We start from the raw sequence: 21,907 nt of genomic DNA, 5'->3' as shown, positions 1-21,907 counted from the left end.
GTCCAAGGTACAGCCCGAACGGCTGAACAGAATTACTTGAAATTTGGCAGAGAGGTAGTCCTCAGGTCAGGGAAGTGCCTTTTGCAGGTCTGGTGTCAATCTGTTCAGTAGTTCCTGAGAAAATCAAAAGTAAAATCATATATATATGTGGGCGGAGCCTAACCACACATCTCCTCCTGAGATCTGATTGGCTGTCAGCACTTCATCCAAGAAGTGTTGGCAGCCATCTTGGGACCAATATACATGATAGCACCTCATTAAAAAGCATTGCAGTTAATAGAAGGTTTTAAGACTTTAGTTACATTATAAATCATTTGTTGATGGTACCATACTCATTTTAAGAATTGTGGTATGTTCTAAGGTGATTTCACCATGTGAAAAAGCCTTCTGCTGGGTTGTCATGATTGAGAGAAAAATATTTTCTCATGCTTTTCCCACAGAGGTTTGGAAGGTGATCTATAAGCTAAACTGAGAGCTTATTTTCTGTAAATTCACATTATCTTTCTCAGTCATGTGAGAATGAAGTCTGACATTCTCAGTAAAACATGTACATCCAACAAGGGCAGAGACTGTCAGTTGATTCCTGTGTGTTCTACTGCAGCTTCCCAGAGTGTTCCAAAGAACAACTAGAGCGCTAACAGTCCTACTTATGATAAACGTATGGCACACCTCAAGCCATCTTGCTTGGATTAAAGTGGTAACTCTTAAAACATTTAATTTAAAAAGGAACAAAATGAGGGGGTTCATTTTTCCATAAAAAGTATGATTAGTGCTGCAGAAAGAAAAATTAGGGCACATTTTGAATAACTTCTCAAATCCTCTTCTATTTCATTAAAAAATTCTGACATGCAGACTGAAACATGCACTTTCAATACCAGCAGCAGTTTTCCCTGGTGAGCAGTAGCTTTACTACAGTGATCTAATGAGCAAAAATAGTGCTAACATTCTGAATTTATTGCAAATGTGTGACACATCTGAATGCCTTCTTGATGGAATCAAAGTAAAAAACTGAAAGTATTTCCTACTGAGGAGACTGCAGTACATGAGGAAATTAGGAAACTTCATAACAAATAAGTCTCCCAAGATGGCCACCAGAGACAAAAGAGCCTAAATGTAGCCCAAATATCACCCAGATGTAGCCCAAGTATAGCCCAATGACAATGTCCCAGAGTGTTCTTAAAAACAACTAGAGCGCTTACTGTCTTCATTATGACAAATGTATGGCACACCTGAAGCCATCTTGATTGGAATAAACTAGTAACACTTAAAACATTTAATTTAAAAAGGAACACAATGAGGGGGTTCATTTTGCCATAGAAATTATGATTAATGCTGAAGAAAGAAAATGAGGGCACATTTTGAGTGACTTCTCAAATCCTCTTCTATTTCATTAAAAAATTCTGACATGCAGATTGAAACATGCACTTTTAATACCAGGAGCAGACTTCCATGGTGAACAGTAGTTTTACTACTGTGATCTAATGAGCAACTAGAGTGCTAACATTCAGAATTTATGGCAAATGTGTGACATATCTGAAAACCTTCATGATGGAATCAAAGTAAAAAACTGAAAGCATTTCCTACTGAGGAGACTGCAGTACATGAGGAAATTAGGAAACTTCATAACAAATAAATCTCCCAAGATGGCCACCGGAGACAAAAGAGCCCAAATGTAGCCCAAAATCACCCAGATATAGCCCAATGACAGAAGTGTGCAAAACACTTATTATTTTGTGTTTTTGCAGTGTTATATAGTGCAGACTTGTCAGGTATTGGAGTGCTTTACATGAGCATTGGTTATTTCACACAAGAACAAATTCATTTTGGTTGTAGACATGGGGAGACTAAGTGATTTGACCAGAATCACAGAATGTCGAGCTGAAGCAGAAACCCCAACCTGGTTCCCCAGTTGCAAAGTCTGCAGTTCTGGAAGTAACACCACATACTCTCCCCTAAGTGCAACATTTAATCAAGTGGTCAACTGGATAAAAAAACATAAAGATAACAAATAATTTAAAAGTGCTTTGTCGCTATTTGAAAACTCAGAAAATATGTCCTTATTTTAGTCTTTTAGAGCACTAACCATAATTTTGATGCCAATAAGACCCTCTCATATATGTAATTTCTAAAGGAAATGCTCTAGGTATTACAGTTTTGATTACATCAAGATGACGTCAGGCGTTCCACACTTTTGTAATAAATATAGAATGTTAGCAATCTAGTTGTTCATTAGGATACTGTTGAGAGGCAGAGGCCAGGGGCACGGACTCTGAAAATTGATGGCAGGTAGGAGGGTGCAAAGGTAACAATTTAACCACACTGAGCAGGCAGGAAGGGCCGTGGCAGCACAACAGACTATGGAGGGCAGTGGAAAGGGGGGCATGGGCAACAAACCAACAATACAGGACTTGCAAGAGAGGCTGTGGCAATGTAATAGACCATTGTGGGCAGAAGGAAGAGGCAATGGTAGTACAACCATACATGACAACAGACCCGATTCAGCCAGGAAACGTCCAATGTTTTTAAGCTCAAATGGGCTTTATTTGATCTGTCTCCTGTCTACAATCTCCTCTTTTTCAATGTAACTCAAAGGGGAAAATCAATACCCCAGTTTTTTTTCAAAATCTCCCTCTTACCAAGTTCAAAATGTTCGCAAGTATGGTGCATTGGAACATGGAAGGAAATGGGGTAGGTGTATGTGAAAGAAAGGGTTCCCCTGGTTTCTTTTAGGTTCAAGAGGAGGGGAAAAGGTACATGTAAAGAAAACAACCTCTTGTCTAACCTATTTTAATTGTTAATGATGATTATTCATGCATTTGATAATCCCCAGAGCCACAAAACATTTCAAGGATGACTTGCTCTTGAATCTTATTTATTGATTTTTATTTTTATAACACATCATTCATAGAATTTCATTTAACACATAGTTTATATACAAAATAAACATTGCCATACAAATATGTTTCCATTAAATTGGGTGACAACAATTTATAAGAGAAGAAAAAACACAGAGACAAAAATCTTTTTGGTTCAAATAATTGAATTTAGAGAGACAAATGAAAAGACATTAAGAGAAAAACCCCACAAGAACATACCATCACACTATCATTCTCACCTGTCATTCCACCCTTGCATACTGTCAATCATACCACAAAAGATTTCCTTTTTTAAAATTATATAAAACTAAAAAACCACATCTGGTGTAGGATCCTGTTTGAGTTATAGTTCAGGAATTGATAAGATTCGAGAGAAACAGAAAAGATTTTGGTTAAGGCATTAACACAAAGTTTCTACTATGGGTTTCCCAGCTATGTGGTTGCTGGTCGGTCTACGCACGTTTCGGAGACTGTATGCGAATTTCCCGTCTCCTTCTTCAGGACCAATATCTTTTTAAAAACTGTTCTTTATAGTCTGTGCGGCGGTAAGGAGGGGTTCTCTCTAGATAGTTAGCGTACACAGTTCCCCAGAGAGTGTGAGAGATATACTTCTTATCTTCCGTGGGCTTCCTCACTTAAAACACTTTCGATGTTCAGAGAAGCATTCTGTGAGAGCGGGGGCTCTGTGTGGTGGTCATGTCGACAGTCGTCTCTTTCTCTCCAGTCGGGTCGGTTCCCTTCTCTCGACGCAGATGGTTCTGGTCACTGCAGGCTGCTAACTACAGACTTCCTTGTCCAGTGTTCACACTACAGTGTTTCCAGGTCACTGCAGACAGCGGGTCACTGCTCTCACAGTAGGATGCTCTTCTCTCGCTCAAAGCTCCCAGCTGCAGCCTCAGTCTGGAAATGGGGTAGGGACATGGACTTGGATAACAGAGGACAGGAGGGACATGGAGAGGTGCACCAAACTGACCCTGCAGGGCAGGCATCAGGGTTTGCAGCAGCACAATACACCACACAGGGCATGCGGGACGGGAGTGCAGCACAACAATCCATAGAAAGCAAGAGGGAGGGGACAGGACCATGCACATGGACAACAGAGAACAGAGGGGCAAGAGGCAATGGTAGCTAGCTGACCATAATGGACAGACAGGAGAGAAAGCTGCAGCATAACAGACCATAAAGGGCAGGAGGGACGGATCAGGGGCATTACAATGGAACAGACAAGCCAGGAGGGAGGGAGTAGGGGTCTGCACATGTAAACTGAGGGCTGGGGGCAAGGGGGCAGGGCAGGAGCAGCAAGATAGCCATGGAGGTCAGGCAGGATGGGCAGGAGCAGCAAGATAGCCATGGCGGTCAGGCAGGATGGGCACTAGAAGCAAGACACGCCATGAAGAGCAACAGTGAGACTGTGATGGCATACACACAGACCATGGAGGGAAGGTGGGAGGGGGTCAGGGGCAGCTAACTGAGCACACAGGGAAGGTGGGAGGGGCCATGGCAGCACAGAAGACCATGCATGGCAGGTGGGAGGGTTAGTGGCAGCACAATGGCTATGATGGGCAAGAAGGAGGGTGCAGGGGCATGCACAAAGGACGATGGAGGATAGAAGGGAGGGTCAGGACCTGTGCACAGACAAGAAAGTTCAGGGGAAGGGGCCTCACAACAGACCGCACGGGGCAGGCAGGAGGAGCAGTTGCAGCACAACAGACCAGGGAGGGCAGAAGGGTGTGGCAGTACAATGGACCATGTAGGACAGGAGGAAGAGGATAGGGGCATGGCATGTGGACAGGCAGGGTGGAGGTGGCAGGGACAGGTTACAGTCATCTGACAATGCTAGGCAGGTGGGAGGGGAGTGGCAGCTCAACAGAACACTCAGAGTAGGAAGGAGTGGCAGCTCCATGGGACATGGTGGGCAAAAAGGATGGAGCAGGGGCATGCACAAAGACATCGGAGGGCAGGGGGAAGGAGAATAGGGGCAGCAAGCTAAGCACAGAGTTTAAGCAGGAGGTCAATGATGGGGCATAGAATTGGGCAATGGAGGGCAGGAGGAGTGGACTGGTACATCATACTAAATTGAGGGCAGTGGCAGCACATCAGACCATGCATGGCAGGAGGGAGGAGGCTAGTCCATGGATTCACACAACAGAGGATAGGGAGGAGGGGGATGGGGCAGCAAGCTAACTGTTCAGAGAAGGCGGGTATTAGGAACTTTGTTTTTAAAACGTGTGTCTGTGCGAACTACTTAAAATATGAACAAGTATGCAGCATAATCTCACTTTTATTCAGGAAGAAGAGGACGTTTGTGACTGACTCCGGGCTCACTTGGCAGAAACACCCCCTGACTCTCCACCCCCTATCGCAAAATGTAATGCCCGTGAAAGGGGTAGGTGAACACAGTGTTATATAGAACATAGTCCTGAGAGCACGATTGAAAATGAAAACTAGATATAGTGTATGGTATAAACTATGCACCAAAAAGTGTGATATAAGATGAACCGGCGTGAAATAGAATATGCAATACATTGTGCGCAATTACAGATTCATTGGAGAGCGCAAGATAGCACAGGCACTAGCGCGTGCTATGCGATATGCGCCTTGGAGTGTAATATGCACAGGGCAGTGTTGTGTAACCTAACTAGTCTCTAAAGTTGTAATATAAAATATGTGCTGGGGAGTGTAACGTTGCATATGCACTGTGACAAAGATATGGATCCCAGATTGTAATATGTATGGCATAGCACTGTGCGTTATAACATAGGCATCGAGGAAGGCACGTTAGATGGGGCAATATAACCCGTGCTCTAAAGTGGCCCAAACGACATCTCTTAACCTGAACATTTTCGAAAGCTAAATTACAAAATATAGGGAAAACTAAGGCAAACTTATGAGGACTTACTCTTCTGGCTACACATGATGTTACGTCATTATTCACCAATAAACCACATGAGGATGGGCTTATGGCATTATCTCAAGCTCTTAATAAAAGAACTGTGAAAAAGCTATCAACAAACGTTATGTTAGAAAGTTTGCAAAGTGATCGACTGCCCAATGGGCATTTTGGCACTAGCTGAATTGACTGCAATAAAAGTGCAACTCTTAAAAAGAGTCAGCAGAACCTAAAGAGCCATGTTTTCAGAGCCTTCCTAAAGGACAGTAGATTTTGCATTGATGTAAGAGGAAGTTTGTTCCAAGCTTTGGAGGCTCCCGCCATGAAGCTCCTGCCACCCCAAGAAGCGTGCCTAAATCTGGAACTGGTATTAGCTTGGCCGAAGTGGATCTCCGTGTACTGAAAGGCAGTTACCACCGGAAACTGTTGATGAACTAAGGGCCTTGATAGCGCAAAGCCTTATACACAAAACAGAGGGCCTTAAAGAGCACTCTGTCTGACTGGAAGCCAGTGAATCTTATTAATAGATTTGGCCACAGTGGGTTTGTAATTTATTTAGCACCTGCTGGTGAGCCTTTAGGTACAAGCCGTTCGCGTAGCCAATTCTTGACATGACTAATGATGTGACTACTGTTTTCTGCAGGTAGCTGGGGGAAAATGGAAGAATCCTTTTTATTAATCTCAAGGTGTAGAAAGCAGCAGATGTGACAGTTTTGGTCTAATCCATCAATGAGAGCGAATCATTAATGATTACGCCCAGGTTTTTTACTTTCCTGACAAGCGCAGGGAGGGAACTAAACTCTGCATGCCCCCATTCCGGACACCAGAAAGAGGGAAGCTGCCCAAAAATTAGCTCCTCCGTCTTTCCGGATTTCAATTTCAGACAGCTCTTGGCCATCCACAAACCGATAGCCTGCAAACAGTTGCGAAAGTAGGACCATCTGCGACCACTCCGCTCTCTAGTGAGACGACAATCTGCGTGTCGTCAGCATAAGATGTACGAGTAAAACCGAAGGATCTGATAATGTCAGATAATGTCCGATAGCTGCGTCACATAAATATTTAAAAAGTGTGGGACTGATGGATGACCCCTGAGGAACGCTGCAAGGCAGCAAGAAATCCCGGGAGGAGAAGTATTTCAACTGTACTGACTGAACCCGTCCTTTAAGAAAGAAGTCCAGCAGCTTCCAAGCCTCAGACAACACTGCTATCCTGCTTAACCTATCCATCAGCAGCCCGTGGTTTACTGTATCAAAGGCTGCAGACATGTCGAGAAGGATCAGCAGCGCCCTGCCACCATTGTCGAGTGAGCTCCTGATTTCCTCAGTGGCCTTTATAAGGGCGGATTCAGTGCTGTGCCAAGCCCTGAAACCGAACTGGGTGGAACACAGCAGGTTGTACATATTTGACCAATTGCTCATTCATGATCTTTTCGATCAACTTAGCAGGCAGTGGAAGGCATGAGATTGGACGGTAATTATTCAGATCTGTGGGGTCGAAAGCAGGCATTTTGGAGGAGCAGCACGACGCACAAATTGGAAAATCAAAGTAAGCTTGGGAGCAATGGTTTCTGCCATCAGTGCTGCGATTTTAGGCGGGCAGGGGTCGTAAGGAGACCCGGACTTAGTCGACTTAAGCAGGTAAGCAAAATTCTCTGTAGAGGGTGGTATGAAGGCGCTAAAAGAGCTGTTTGGCGGATGACAGGAAAGAGCCACAGCATCAGATGGCAGAGACAGGGAAGAGAAAGCAAATAAGTTTTAAAAAAACCTCCACTTTGTCCCTGAACGCAGTAGCCAAAGTCTCAGCTTTTTAACAGTCGCAAATAGCACCTTCGTCAAATACCTAGTGGTACAGAAAAGGGACTTTTCCTGAATAATTAATTTTTTATATTCCACTATAGCTTTTGTGTAAATAGACTTCTCTGCCTCAGAGTACTCGAGTCTCCAAATTGTCTCTCGTCTACGACAAACATGCTTCTTAGCTCCAAGTCGGTCGCTGAACCAGGGTGCAGATTGCTTTTGTCTTTTTTAATAGTAATTTTTTAACTAGGTTAGGACATGCACCGCAGCATCTAGCCAATGCATGTAATGTGCTACTTCAAGATCAAGATCCAGATCATCAGCTCTTAGGCGAAGGGCTGAGTAACAGAGAAGTCAAATCACCAGCCCGAATGTTGTGCCACTTGCGAGAAGGGATCCATCTCAGGCGGCTGGAGACAACCTGTCGGGAGCGTAAATAGATAACTTATTAGAAAATTGCCATATGATCAGACCAAAGAAAGGGCAGTGAGGAGACATTGCCTAAGGTAGGACAATTGGATAAAATATCGTCGAGCATGTGGCCAGCTTCATGAGTAGGCCCCAACACACTCTGGGAAAGGCCAAATGCTTAAAGTTGTGAAGCAGAGAAGCAGTGTCCGCATCAGAGGGTTTGTACAAATAAAAATTAATATCACCTAGAATGGTGAAATTACTAAGTAGGATGTTGGTTTCTAGTAGGCTGTTTAGTTCCGAGATAAAACTCGTACGGTGACCCGGAGAGCGATAAATCAGCATGCCATTAAAGGACACATTGTCCATTAATTGGACGCAAAAGGTAAAAGCTTCGCATGAAAGAGCAGACAAAGGATTACAGCCCACTTTAATACGAGAATTAGATACAAGAGCAATGGCCGCCCCGTCACATGTGCTCTGCTTTCAGAGGCGGAGGTCAAATGTCAGTTTGTCTTCCTACTCGCCAGAAAGGGCGAGTAGGACCTTAAAATAGCTCTTCCTTATTAAATCTGACTTGCAAATGCGAGCGGGCGAGTGGATTTTTCGAGCCCTGAAGAGCCTGCCAAGTTATCAAAGGGCGTGGCAGAAATCTTGCTGGATGTTCAGTTGGAAAAGTAAATGGGCAAGAAACTACAGGTAAAGAAGGAATATGCTACTTACCAGTATGCATCTGTTCTTGGCATGTAGAGCTGCAGATCTACACTGTGCATAGATCACCATCTGGTGTTGGGCCCGGATGTTAGCACTTGTTTTTGACTTGGAAAGTCTTTGGAAGTAACGAGGTATGTGACTCCTCCTTTGGATCATAGTGTGCATGGGGATCGGCTCCATCCTCAGATTGTTTTTCGCCAGCAGGGAAATGATGGAGCTTAGTAAGAAACAGGAAAGAAGCCCATGTGTGGTGTATCTAAATAAGATAATACTGGAACAGATAAAGGTAGCCGGGGAGGCGGGTGGGCGCGTGTAGATCTGCAGCTCTACATGCCAAGAACAGATGCATACTGGTAAGTAGCATATTCCGTTCGAGGCATATGAGCTGCATATTACACACTGTGCATAGATTGTAAAGCGGTATCCCGTCGTAATGGCGACCACCAGTATCTGTTTCAGTAGTTTGAAATAGTGTTTTGAGTACAGCCTGGCCCACACTAGCCTGTTGTTTAGTTTGCACATCAACACAGTAGTGTTTTGTGAATGTGTGCGGTGTAGACCATGTAGTTGCTCTGCAGTTATCATCTAAAGGAATGTTCCCTAAAAATGCCATTGAAGCCCCTATCTTTCGTGTAGAGTGGGCTTTAGGAGGAACAGATAATGTACGTGTTGCCTTGTGGTAACAAATCTCTATGCATTTGACAATCCACCTAGCTATCCTAGATTTTGATATGGGGTTGCCTTTGTGTGGTGGTGAGAAAGACACAAATAGTTGTTTGGTCTTACGAAAAGGTTTTGCTCTCTCTATGCAGTATAGTAGTGCTCTTTTGACATCTAATGTGTGAAGAGCTCTTTCTGCGACTGTTTGTGGCTGCGAGAAGAATACAGGCAGCTCTACAGATTGATTGAAGTGTAAGGGAGAAATGACTTTAGGGAGGAATTTTGGATTAGTGCGGAGAACAACTTTATTAAGATGCATCTGCAGAAAGGGTTCTTGAATGGTTAGTGCTTGTAGTTCACTAACTCTTCATAGAGAAGTAATGGCTACGAGGAAAGCAGTTTTCCATGTTAAGAATTGTAGCTCACATTTATGTAGCGGTTCAAATGGAGGCCCCATTAATCTTGTGAGAACGATGTTTAAATTCCACACAGGGGAAGGTGGAACTCTGGGGGGAATTATTCTCTTGAGTCCTTCCATAAAGGCCTCTATGGCAGGTACTCTGAAAAGTGAGAGATGCGGTCTATTTTGTAGATATGCTGCAATGGCAGCAAGATGCAGTCTGATAGACGTATAGGCTAGGTTGCATCTTTGGAGGTGTAGTAAGTAGCCTATGATGTGTAGGATCGACACATCTAGGGGATTAGTGTTGTTGTTGTTATGACAGTATATGACAAATCTTTTCCACTTGGCTGCATAGCATGCTCTAGTGGTAGGCCGTCTAGCTTCTTTGATGACGCTCATACAGTCAGGAGGAAGGTTAAGTTAACCGAATTCTAGGACTTCAGGAGCCAGATCGCTAGGTTGAGCTGAGCTGGGTCCGGGTGTTGGCTCTCTCCATGGTTCTGGGTTAAGAGCCGTGGAGAGAGGTGTCGATTTTGGTGCAGAACTACTGAGAGTTCCAGCAGTGTGGTGTACCATGGCTGTCTGGCCCAAGTTGGAGCAACTAGGATGAGCGTTAAGGAGTGTTGCTGTAGTTTGCACACCATCAGGGGAATGAGTGGGAGAGGCGGAAAAGCGTACGCAAATCTGCCTGACCAATTCATCCATAACGCATTGCCTTTGGACAATGGGTGAGGATACCTGGCGGCAAAGTTTGGGCATTTGGCGTTTTGTTGGGTGGCGAATAGGTCTATCTGTGGTTGCCTCCACATCTGAAAAAAACGGTTGAAGAACTTGTGGATGAAGTTCCCACTCGTGGATTTGTTGTGTTTGACGGCTCAAGAGATCGGCTATTGTGTTTTGGACTCCTGGGACATGTTGGGCTAGGAGAAAAATGTTCTGAGGTATAGCCCACCTCCATATGCTCTGTGCGAGCTGAGAGAGCTGCAGAGTGTGTACCGCCTTGTTTTTGGATATAATAGATGGCTGTCATGTTGTCGGTGCGGACTAAGACAGTTTTGCCTGATATTTGTTTTTGAAATGCTTTTAACTCCAGGTGGTTGATGTGGAGTAACTTTTGTTGAGGTGTCCGCCTGCCCTGCATGGTGTGATGTAGTAGGTGAGCTCCCCAGCCGGAGAGCGATGCGTCCACTGTCATGACTTTTTGAGGAACTGGCTCGAGGAACGGTCGCCCTTTGGAAAGGTTTTTGGTGTTCCACGACTGCAGAGAGCGATGGGTACGACCGTCTACCAACACCAGATCTGTTAGCTGACCTTGAGCCTGGTTCCATTGGCATGCTAAGCACTCTAGGAGAGGACGCATCTGGAGTCTTGCATGAGACACTATGAATATGCAAGAGGCCATCATCCCTATGAGTTGCATGAACACTCGAGCTGGAAGAGAGTCGCGGTTGGAATCTGGTGAAAAGAGCTTGCATGCTCGCTATACGGGCGGGACTGGGGTAGGCGAGCTCTCTTAAGGTGTCTATTGTGGCACCGAGGTATTGTTGGGTGTGGGACGGTTGAAGCTGGGACTTGGCGTGATTTATTGTGAACCCCAAGTCGTGAAGTTGTTGGATGGTGGTGTGAGTGTGTTGTACACACTGATTGTATGAGTTGGCTTTTATAAGCCAGTCGTATAGATATGGGAAGACAGGCTTTTATAAGCCAGTCGTCTAGATATGGGAAGACATGTATCTGTTGTCTTCTTAGGTGTGCTGCCACCACTGCTAGGCACTTGGTAAACACTCTTGGTGCCGTGGTGACTCCATATGGGATTGTTTTGAATTGATAGTGCTGACCGTCCACTACGAATCTGAGGTATTTTCTGTGAGCGCTGTGAATGGGAATGTGGAAATAGGCAACCTTGAGGTCTAGAGTAGCAAGGAAGTCGCCTTAGGAAAGCAGAGGGAGGAACTGCTGGAGTGGGACCATGTGGAAGTGGTCTGAGTGTATGTATAGGTTTAGGGGTCTGAGGTCTAAAATAGGTCTTAGAGATCCGCCCCTCTTTGGTATGAGAAAATAGAGGGAGTAAACTCCCTTGTTTTGTTGGTGCAGGGGAACTGGTTCTATTGCACTGTTTTTGTAGGAGGGAGATTACCTCCTGCTTTAACAGTAACAAATGTTCTTGTGACATTGGACGGTGTTTGGGTGGTATGGTTGGGGGGGGGGGTAAATGTTAGTTCGAGACAGTAGCCTGATCCAGGTAGGGAGAAATTGGTTGAGTCTTAGCCCGACTGGAGTGGAATGGTCGGGGGGGGGGGGAGTGGAGGGAAGTCATGGGGTAGGTGTGGAGGCAGAGCGGGAGTTGTTGTTTTTGCCTCTACCTTTGCTGTTATTCCCCCTGTAACCATCCCTTTGGTAACCTCTGGTAAAGGTGGATTGTGCGGGAGCTTTGTAAGAGGTGGAGGGGCTATCAGAGGAGTAGCCTCGATGGGTGCTCCTGAATGATGAGCGACAAAAGGACCGTCTGGGAGCTTGCGATTGCAAGGCTCCCATAGATTTGGTGGTGTCTGTTTCCTTCTTCATTTTCTCAAGGGATACGTCTACATTAGGACCAAATAAGTGTTGCTCAGCAAAAGGTTGATTGAGTATAGAACTCTGTACTTCGGGTTTAAAACCTGATACACGCAACCAGGCATGCTTGTGCAAAAAGACACAAGTTTATAGGCGGTATCAGCTACATCCAGGGCACATTAGATGGAGGTGTTAGTGATGGTTTTACCCTCCTGGATGAGTTCATTGGCCCTGCTTTTATATTTGTCAGGGAGGTGCTGCATTATGGACTCAAGCTCGTCATAATATGCCCTGTCATACCTGGCTAGGAGTGCTTGTGTATTAGCAATGCGCCAAATATTTGCAGCCTGTGACGCTGTGCGTTTGCCAGAGGCGTCTAGGAGTTTGGATTCCTTGTCTGGTGGTGGTGCATCACCTGACGTTTGGGAATTTGCTCTCTTTCTGGCATTAGAGACAACTAGGGAATCTAGTGGTGCGGGGCCCTTAATGTATACTGGGTCAGTAGGGCCAGCTTTATATTTCTTCTCTATATGTGGGTTGATGACCCAAGCTCTGACGGGGTCTTTAAAGATCTCTGATGCATGCTTAATGACCCCTTTAAGCAGGGGCAGTGTTGAGGTGGACCTTTTGAGTGGTATAAAAGGTGTCCATAAGAAAATCCTCCTCTACTGGGTCCGTATGCAGGGCCACCTCGTGGTATTGGAACGTGGAGGAGCTGGTTGAATCCGATATTGTCCTCTGAGGGGGGAGGGGGGGGGGGGGGGGCTTGGAGTGATAAATGTCATCCGGTAGGGTGTAAGGGACATTTGGGACACTGTAATCATCCCATGGGTCAGGGGAGCCAATAGGGGTAGGGTCCCCAAGGGGTTGATCGTCCGCACCTCCCCCTGCATCCTCTGAGGTGTTATCATCATCATCATCTATTGGGGTTGGTGATGGTGTGGGAGAGTGGTAAGGAGGAGGAGGAGGAGGAGGAGGAGGAGAAGGAATCCTTAATGGAGAGGTAGCAAAGTCTCTCTTCTTTGGTGGCGGTGCGGGCGCAGGCATTTCCAGTGGTCTTTTCTTGATGCTGGGCATTAAATGACCAGTTTTAGGATCCTTAATTAAAGTCTTTTGGGTAGGATCTGGACGAAACAGTTCGTCTGTGGAAGACAGATCCTTCGGAGTCGAGGGCTTCAGTGCCGTAAGTTTTTTGGGCGTCGACTCTGTAGCAGTTCGAGGCTTGGAACCGTGTAGTTTTGAAGTGTCTTTATCACTTGGAACTGGTTGCTGTTTTTTCGGTTCCGAGGTCTTTGGTTTGGAAGAATCGCGGCCTTTCGGTGGGTGTTTTTAGTCGGCTCCGAGGGTGTGGTCGGTGCCGAGGAACTGGTGCTAAGCTTGGCCGCTGAGTGCTTCGATGTGGGAGCAGCGGTGGGCATGGATGAGGTCGAGGACGCCTTTTTCTTCGGTGCCGGAGTTGGCTTGTCGGTACCGAGGGTAAGCGGACTCGAGCCCGAGTCGCCTAAAGGCTTAATAGGCTTCTTATCCGGGCCCGAAGGCGGGGCATAGGAAGGAGTGTTTCGGCGTGCACCTGGGCCCGAAGGTGGAGGTGGTACCGAAGCCTTTTTTGAGAGTGTCGAGGGGGGGTGTGGGTTGGGGTCGGGTCAACATCTGTACTCACGGCCCTTTGAGCTGGAGTCATGTCTTAGACGTCGGAATCATCTGCTTCGACGCCCGCTTGAAAGATGTCATCTGGGATTGAAGATGACGAGCGCGCCATTGTTCTTTGAGCTAGTCGGTCCCGGATGTTATTTTTGGAGCGGAAGGAGGCACAAGCTGGACAGTCTCTGACCTCGTGCTCTGGTGAGAGGCAGAGATTGCATACCTCATGTAGGTCGGTGTGGGGAAACTTCGACCCACATCAAGGACACTTTTTAAATGGCGTCCTTTCCATGAGCCGGAGAGGAGGCCTGGGTAGGCCCGAAAATCTTTGTCGACGACCGGAATCGAAGACTTCGAAGTTTAAGGGTCGGTGTGGTTGGAAAACGCGATCGAAACAATACAGTTGAGAAGGGAAGGATTGCGCATCGAAAGAGAAAACCGTTAACGGTTCCGAACTGGAACGCGAGAACACATCCGAGCCTGATGGCGGAAAAAAAACAATCGGAGGATGGAGCCGATCCCCATGGGAACTATGATCCAAAGGAGGAGTCACATGCCTCGTGACTTCCAGAGACTTTCCAAGACAAAAACAAGTGCAAACATCCGGGCCCAACACCAGATGACGATCTATGCACAGTGTGTAATCTGTAGCTCATATGCCTCAAACATATTTTTTATACAAACAAATTGGTCTAAGTTCAGTCTTTGAGTGTGTGACATTTTTTGTCTGAGTGTGTACAATAAATGCTTAACACTACCCTTTGATAAAGCCTTACTGCCCCACCCACACTACCACAAATACACAGTAAAGTATTATCTACTTTTACCTCTACCTACCCTTGGGGATCCCCTGGACTCTGAGCACACTGCACCTTACTTTGGTATAGTATATAAAAAGCCAGCATCCTACAATAATAAATAGGCTAAAACTTCAAGGAGAATGCATTTTGATTTATCTCTACCGATTTCCTAACCAACAATAAATGCATTGCCCAAGTGTATGAGGAAATTGGAAAATAGGTAAAGGCGCAGCAAGACACATAACGCTCAGGCTCCAATTCTCAGTCCTAAAGCAGGGTTCACTTTGAGTAAGTCTATGCTTTGTGCTACTCTGTTACTGAGGTATAGAGGAGGGCTTTTTCTGTTGATCCAAAATAGGCCATAATAATTTCCTTTTAACTATCACTGAAAAGTGGCAGGTTCTTTTTTTCTTCCTCCCTAATATCAGTTTTTCTATTTGCATGTTTCTTCATAACAGGGCAAGAACTACCCAGGACCTCTAGCACATACCACGAAAACCATGACAGTTCTGCCAAGTGGTATTAAGATACAGGTTCAAACACAGCCCTAACCAGAACCCTGAGGCGAACATTTACAGGCAAATCCTATACAATTTCTTCCTCTCTAATATTTCCAGCAGCCATGGGGCAAATCTCCCAAATTAAAATAAAAAAATGTAAGAAAACCTTTTCAATGTATCATTTCTCATCAATTGTTTTAATGGAGGAGTACCAACAATTAGGAAAGAGGACATGGGAGCAGGAAACCTCACTGGCTTTGGTGCATTCAACATTCCTAGTACTGCCTGCATTTACTGCAGCCACAGACTGTCACCACAGAAGAGGGGTAAGAGCAACGCTTTCTAAGCAGGGGTACAGAAAATGAATCCGATCAAGTTTGATGAGCAACATTGCAGTCAAATACATTGACACAATCAACTCAAGCTGCAGCAGCTCACAAAGTAGGTTTTAATTTTAAAAAAAGGCGAGCACAGACTATTGAAATTCTCCAGATGGAAAGGAGTGGAAAACAAGGCAGGAACAGTTACCTGGAGTATTTGCAGAACAGGTAATGGCACTTCCTTCAAATTCTGCATTAGCACATGGCACTCATCTCCAACAATGCAGCTTCTTACGATTGGGCTGTAAAACTGTGCCTGATGAAGGACTTATTCCAAGAGCTTTGAACAAAATGTCTTGTTACTATCGCTCTAAGTGGTAAAGAAGACACTGAGCAGGGTCCAAACAACGTCAGGTGAGGCGATATGTAGGTTGGTACTCTGCCCCTCTGGTGGAGGGATACAGCCCTCTCTGGAACATCTCATGTATGTATGAAAATGCAGTCTTCCCATTGTAAAAGGGACATGGGCTTCGTTCAGTTACTACAGTGTTTATAAGGGCAAGTTCGTTCAATGTAAACAATTGTGATCAAATGGTAGCGAAGATGTCAATAATGGTATATGTGGGCCAGAAGTAAGAAACTAATGTGAGACTGGTACCGCACTTTCAGCACTGGTCAGTGCCTTTGTATTGGATTCAGGGTGGCTAAGTAAACTTATCCAGACTAGTCTACAGGTGGAGGGTAGTACATTGAAAGCATTCTTGTCTGCAACTAAGAAATCTACAACACTCTCACCTTTGATATGTTTTTAATGAGAACTTACTGTTTACAATTCACGGCTTTCAGATGCCATTTCCCCGATTCCGAAGTAAAAGCTTCATCTGCCATACCTCCTTCATCACTACTTTCATCCTACAAAAATAATGTTCTACTTTATAATGACAAACTCCACTCTAAACAACACATTTATGAAAAGGCTTACCAAACAGGGTTTAAGTACAAATATGGAAAAAAGTGCAGTTTTGAAAATACAATTCCAAATAGTATCCATGCTCAAACGCTAAGATTATCAGAACAAGAACAGGGTAATGAAATGTCCAACAACAAGCATGGCATAAATTGTCAGATTACCTGAATAAACGTAACATTCTCACTGTTCAAAATTCTGTTGGGACTGTCACACAACATGAATGGTGCATGCCGTCATCTCCAATTAATGAACTAAGTACGTTAGTGCTGGATGAATTCAGCTGTTGAAATGAGCAGAACTCAAGTATAAAAATTGAAATCCATTAATACATTTACGCTTCCTCCTTCAAGGATAGGGGGAAGGAGTAAACAGGGGAGGAAAACAGTGCATGTTTAGGAGAATAGGAACAAGTTAATGAGCATCACATATCTGAAGGCTCTCACTCTTCATGGGATCAAGACAGATTGTACCCTCAGTTACAAAAAGACTGTCAATAATGTCTACTGAGTTGGAATTAGTTGAAAAGCTGTCAAGAAGTTAACAGAGAAATAGGTTTGAAAACTAAACAGGAGAAATGCAAGATGTTTTGAAAAAACAATCTTATTAGAAATGACCCAAGACTTCACTGTACTTTCCTGAATGGGTGGATGGAGCATTCTTTGCTCAGGCCATGACATCTGCAAAGGACTGAAAGAGCGGTCAAACTTCTGAACATAGCAAACACTATGGATTTGCCATTCTCCTCTTGACCACCAAAAGGGGTATCATTCCGCATGTATCAGTTCCATCCTCTTTACTTTGATTTTTTACCCAAAATGTCAATGACCATTTATGCAGTTTTTACTACTATAAATAGCATATTGTGTGGAAGATAAACTTAAGTACTGGTCCACTTAAATAGCACTAGTTTCGTAGTAGTTTGTTTGGCTAAAGGACAGGCTATAACAGGAAAAGAACAGGGCCGGGTGAGATTCCTCAACCAGGTTGCTACTAACCCTTCAGACTGGGCATTAGTCTGGGAAACCCGTAAAGTCTTAGTGCTCTGAACTGCAGAGTGGATAACTTTGTCCAAGAAGAACTGTACATTGGCAGGGGAAAATTTACATGAAGAGATAAACAAGGCGCAGCTGGCTAGAAGATCTACATAGAAGAGATCTTAATCGACTGAGGTTGCATATGAGAAAAGTGATCCAAAATGCCCAGCTGGCCAGGAGACCTAGGATTGCTTATGTTTTCAAGATCTGGTGCGTCTCCACTGTTCCAGTATTGTCATGTACAAGAGGTATGCCTGTATTCTCCCCACTACCCCTCAGATGTACTAGAAGGCAATTGACTTTGACCTCACCACTGTGGGGCTAGATTCTGTGGGGCTTTCGCCCAGAACTATTGGAACCATCTTTCTAGCCTATACATGTACTGATATTTTGAGATGTGGTGTAGTCCTTATCAACTAACTCCTAGTGGGCAATGGGGTCACTATTGACTGCAGTGGAAGTAACTGGAAACAAAAGAGACAAATGATGGACTGAATGCAGAACACATCAAAACATTCACCCCCAGTCAAGAGATCAGGGTTAAATCCATCATTCTTTTGCTCACCAGGCCACCCCAGTTTAGACCTGGCCATATGCAAATCAGTCTCAACCCTGTGCCTCATGGTTACAGTCCAGCCCGAACTGCCAAGCCAGGTCCTACCTGGACCGGAAACAAGCATCCTAGAACCGGTTTCGGAGTTTCACCCCTCTTTAGCCAGGATAGCTTGAGTCCAGTGGCACAGTGAGCCCAGGACCCACGTCTTGGCATACCTGGCGCACTTAGGGCGAGAAAGCAAAAGAGACCATTGTGGATGTAACTGGGGCATTTTAAAGAGGATACAGGCCCGCCATTATATCTGCCCCACAGAAAAACAACTATCTTAGTCCTAAACTGGCTGTGAGGCTCTAGCAAGCTGCTGTTGTGCCATCACGCAGTCTATGACCACAAATGTTGAGCTTACCTGTACTCTGTGAACAAGTGCTAGGCACTCCGTAGTCTTCAGCAGTTGAAGAATGACGTTCCAATTTCTGCACGTGTGGCTTCTGGGACTCTTCTCGTTTTTCTTAATGAGCCTCATTCAGTTCTTGCATCGTTTTAGACTATGTTAGTCACGTTTGCACTTTCTCTCGGGGTTTGCATTTGTCGGGGAGCAGTACCAGCCTCACATAGGAATGGTGAGATGCTCTGTGCAGTTCAGTTCAGGCTTTCACATTTGAGCTATTGCCATAAACTCTATTATGTGTTGTTATTAAAAGACTAAATCAAAGATAGTGCCTACTTTCTATTGCAGGTCTTCTGTTCTTCCCCTATAAAAAGCAAGAATTTTGATGGCCTCTCCATCGCAACAAAGTTGGTGATTTTTTTAGAGGGTTCATTGCTCCTAGTTCCCCTTCTTCCGGAATTCAGCCTGGATTGTTTCACTGTAACTGAGGTTGATTTAGTCAACTGGTTTCTTTCCTGTTGAGTATATTTTCCTTGACGAAAGATCATCAGCTACAAGACTCAAGACTCGGAGGTTTTCTATAAATCAACGGCTTGGCCCTCCTTCTGAAGTGTCTCTTCTATGCAGACACCTGTTTTTGACAGTTAAATTCTGCAGTGTCAGTGTAGCGTGGCTACTGGAAGCTAACGCCCCGACCTCCGGAAAATGAGGAAAACACAACTGAAGAATCCACTCTGTCACTGGTAACAGTGGACTAGTGAGTCAGTGGCCATACACAGGGACACCTGCTGTCTAAATGATCAGATTATTGATGCAGCAGTTGTCCTCACTAGTAAAGGATCAAAGTTGTTATAGTGGGTTTTTGGGTTACATGACTTTGGGTGGTGGCACCTTCTATTTTGCCTTGGGTGCTGGAAAATCAGCCGCTGAGATTTCAGTCAACTGCGCTATCCGGGGAGGTACCTAGTGTTGGTCCATGAACAGAGTGTAAACCAGATTCCCAGCATCAGAGTCTCTTGCAAACCCTTAAACCCCAAACCATTACAGCACATAAAAAAACCAAAGCACATAAATATCCCTAGTGACCTAATCGCTTCCAAACATTACTAAGTTGATGTAGATTAATTTCCATATAACACTGGTTATAGGGTCAATATTAAGAGAAATCCAGTTCTTAGGCACTACAAGTTTAGAGTTATTTCTAGTCCACAAACTGCGGTAGCAACTTCTTGTTTTCTTTGCTCATCACATCTTTAAATGTTCTGTTTAGCTATCACTTGATACAAGTTGTTTCTCTTTGCTAATCTAAAACACTGAATGGACTTTGGTGGTGACAATTTATTAGATGCATCTGATCTTCTATCCCTTAACACCTCACTCACTAACCCTCAATTGCTTACCCTTGCTACCCTCAGAGATTTAAGAGCCCCACAAGAGGCAATTGGGTATCTAACTGGAATGCATTATTAGTGCATCCTATGAAATGAGTGGTATATCACGCTAACTCACAGCGCATTGTCACTAACCATTGAATGGCCTACGACCTGAGGAAAAGGCATTGCAGAAGTCACCACTGACTGGTGCCATAAGTAACCAAGGAATCTTAGGAGACCATGAGGGCAGAGGCTCAATGACCTGTGAAGACAACCTTGGTTGCATATTTGAAAATGGGAAAGGTGAACCGCCGAAAGACAACATGAAAGCAAGAGCAAAGAATATGAATGCCCCAAATTCATTTTCTTTGCTACAAATATCAAAAGGAGAATCTAACTTTGTTGCAAGGTATTGAGTGGGGAGCTTTTCTTGACAGTGTGTGTAGATTTTTAAGAGCACAGGTTCTCTATTGAAGAATGCCCGTGATTGACCATAGGGGGGTAAGAGAATGATACTGAATACTAGCAATTGAAACATGGGAGATGTATAAATAAAGCTTATGGCTGCATGCTCATTGCCCCTTTAATTGCAATTAGCAGCAATGGTACTATGGAATCACTTTTGGGGTTTCCCGTTTATAGATCCTTCTGCTTCACACTGGAGTCTGCAGCAATGACTAGTATCAGGAATCTTTTGTGCTCTGCAAAATGAACATTGGTGCCTATCAAGAGGATGTGGCTGCTTAAATATGTAATAAAGATAATTCAATATAAAGCATTTTAAGAGGGAAGGCTGTCACAGGACCATGAGCACTTCAGACAAGGCATCATTTACACAACGACTACTTGTGCAATCTGAACAAATAATGCTTTAAGATAACCTTGGGACATATTCCAGTGTTAAACATGCCAACTCCTAAAGTATTATCTTGAGGATAGGCTACTCTACATTTCTGGTTAGCTCAGGGTATTAGGCAGAATCAGTATATGAGAATAGCCCTCTAAGCAGAATATTACCTGTTCCCATTGTGGAATGTTGGCAAGAACATGTCACCAGAACAGGTAACCACTCAACTTTTTGCAGCAAACTGTGTTTTGTTTCAACGAAAATCCAAAAGACTTCATCCTTCAAGCGCCAGCAGATGTTAGAAGTATGGGAGATTTCATTATTGTTGTAATTGTTTTCTGTTAACTTTTCCTTTTCAGGGCGACAGATGCTTCATTTTCAGAAGTATAGGGTGGGGGGTGTTGGGGGGATGGGGAGGTGGGAGGGCCGTTGCCTTCGGATTGCTTATTGTTCTGAGCCTCGTTCGGGTCATTGTTTTTTGTTTTCCATGACAGCTCATTGCACACATACGGAACTACCGATGGCAAGAGACCTACCATAATACACGAGCCTTACACCTGGACTCCGAGATGTCACCTTTCCTGGGAACCGGGACCCTTCGCACTTGTTCACCCATTCTCCACCCAGTCCTATGATGCTGCCTCTTAGTAGACCCCTCCACATTTTGTCATGAAATGTCAATGGCTTATTAGACCCTATAAAATGAACCGCAGTCCTGCGGAGTGCCCAACGCCAAGTGCCCGATATTCTCTTCCTACAAGAAACACACCTCATGGCGACTCACTGCACCTTTCTCGCCCCCTAGGGGTTTGATAGGGTCTGGCACTCTGGTTTCGCACAGGGCTCCCGGCGAGCGGCCATACTGATCCGCAGAGGTCTCCCCTTCACTCTGGTACATGTAGAGACTGACACACAGGGACTATACGTGGCCTTAACCGGTAGACTCGGTCAACTTCTCAATCTCCTCTGTGCATACATCCCTCCCGCCACACTGCCCTCTGCCCTTCAGCGCCTCTCACTGTTAATTTCTACTCTTCCTCAATGTCTGACGGTCATTGGGGGCGACTAACACGGTTAGGCAGACTTCTCTTGACACGACAGTTGTTCGCGCCGCGTCCCGCCTTGCCTCTGCTAAGCGCCTCTCTTATTGGTCCTCTGCCCTGGGTTTCTGC

The 21,907-nt window shown here is 44.8% G+C and overlaps 1 protein-coding gene across 2 annotated transcripts in view; it reads right to left on the bottom strand.

The window, feature by feature from the left end:
• The window catches only part of SENP6 (SUMO specific peptidase 6), a 755,486-nt gene that overhangs the window by 89,038 nt on the left and 644,541 nt on the right, over positions 1–21,907 (bottom strand). For both annotated transcript variants that reach the window (XM_085610971.1, XM_085610972.1), the window contains one exon: positions 16,391–16,479. In XM_085610971.1, coding sequence (XP_085467097.1) covers positions 16,391–16,479 — 89 coding nt within the window. The remainder of the gene's footprint in view (positions 1–16,390; positions 16,480–21,907) is intronic.

Source organism: Triturus cristatus, chromosome 6 (assembly GCF_964204655.1).
Source record: "Triturus cristatus chromosome 6, aTriCri1.1, whole genome shotgun sequence".
NCBI classification, from domain to species: Eukaryota; Metazoa; Chordata; class Amphibia; order Caudata; family Salamandridae; genus Triturus; species Triturus cristatus.
Note: the sequence above shows the minus strand (reverse complement) of the source record. Positions and strands in the feature narration are given on the sequence as shown.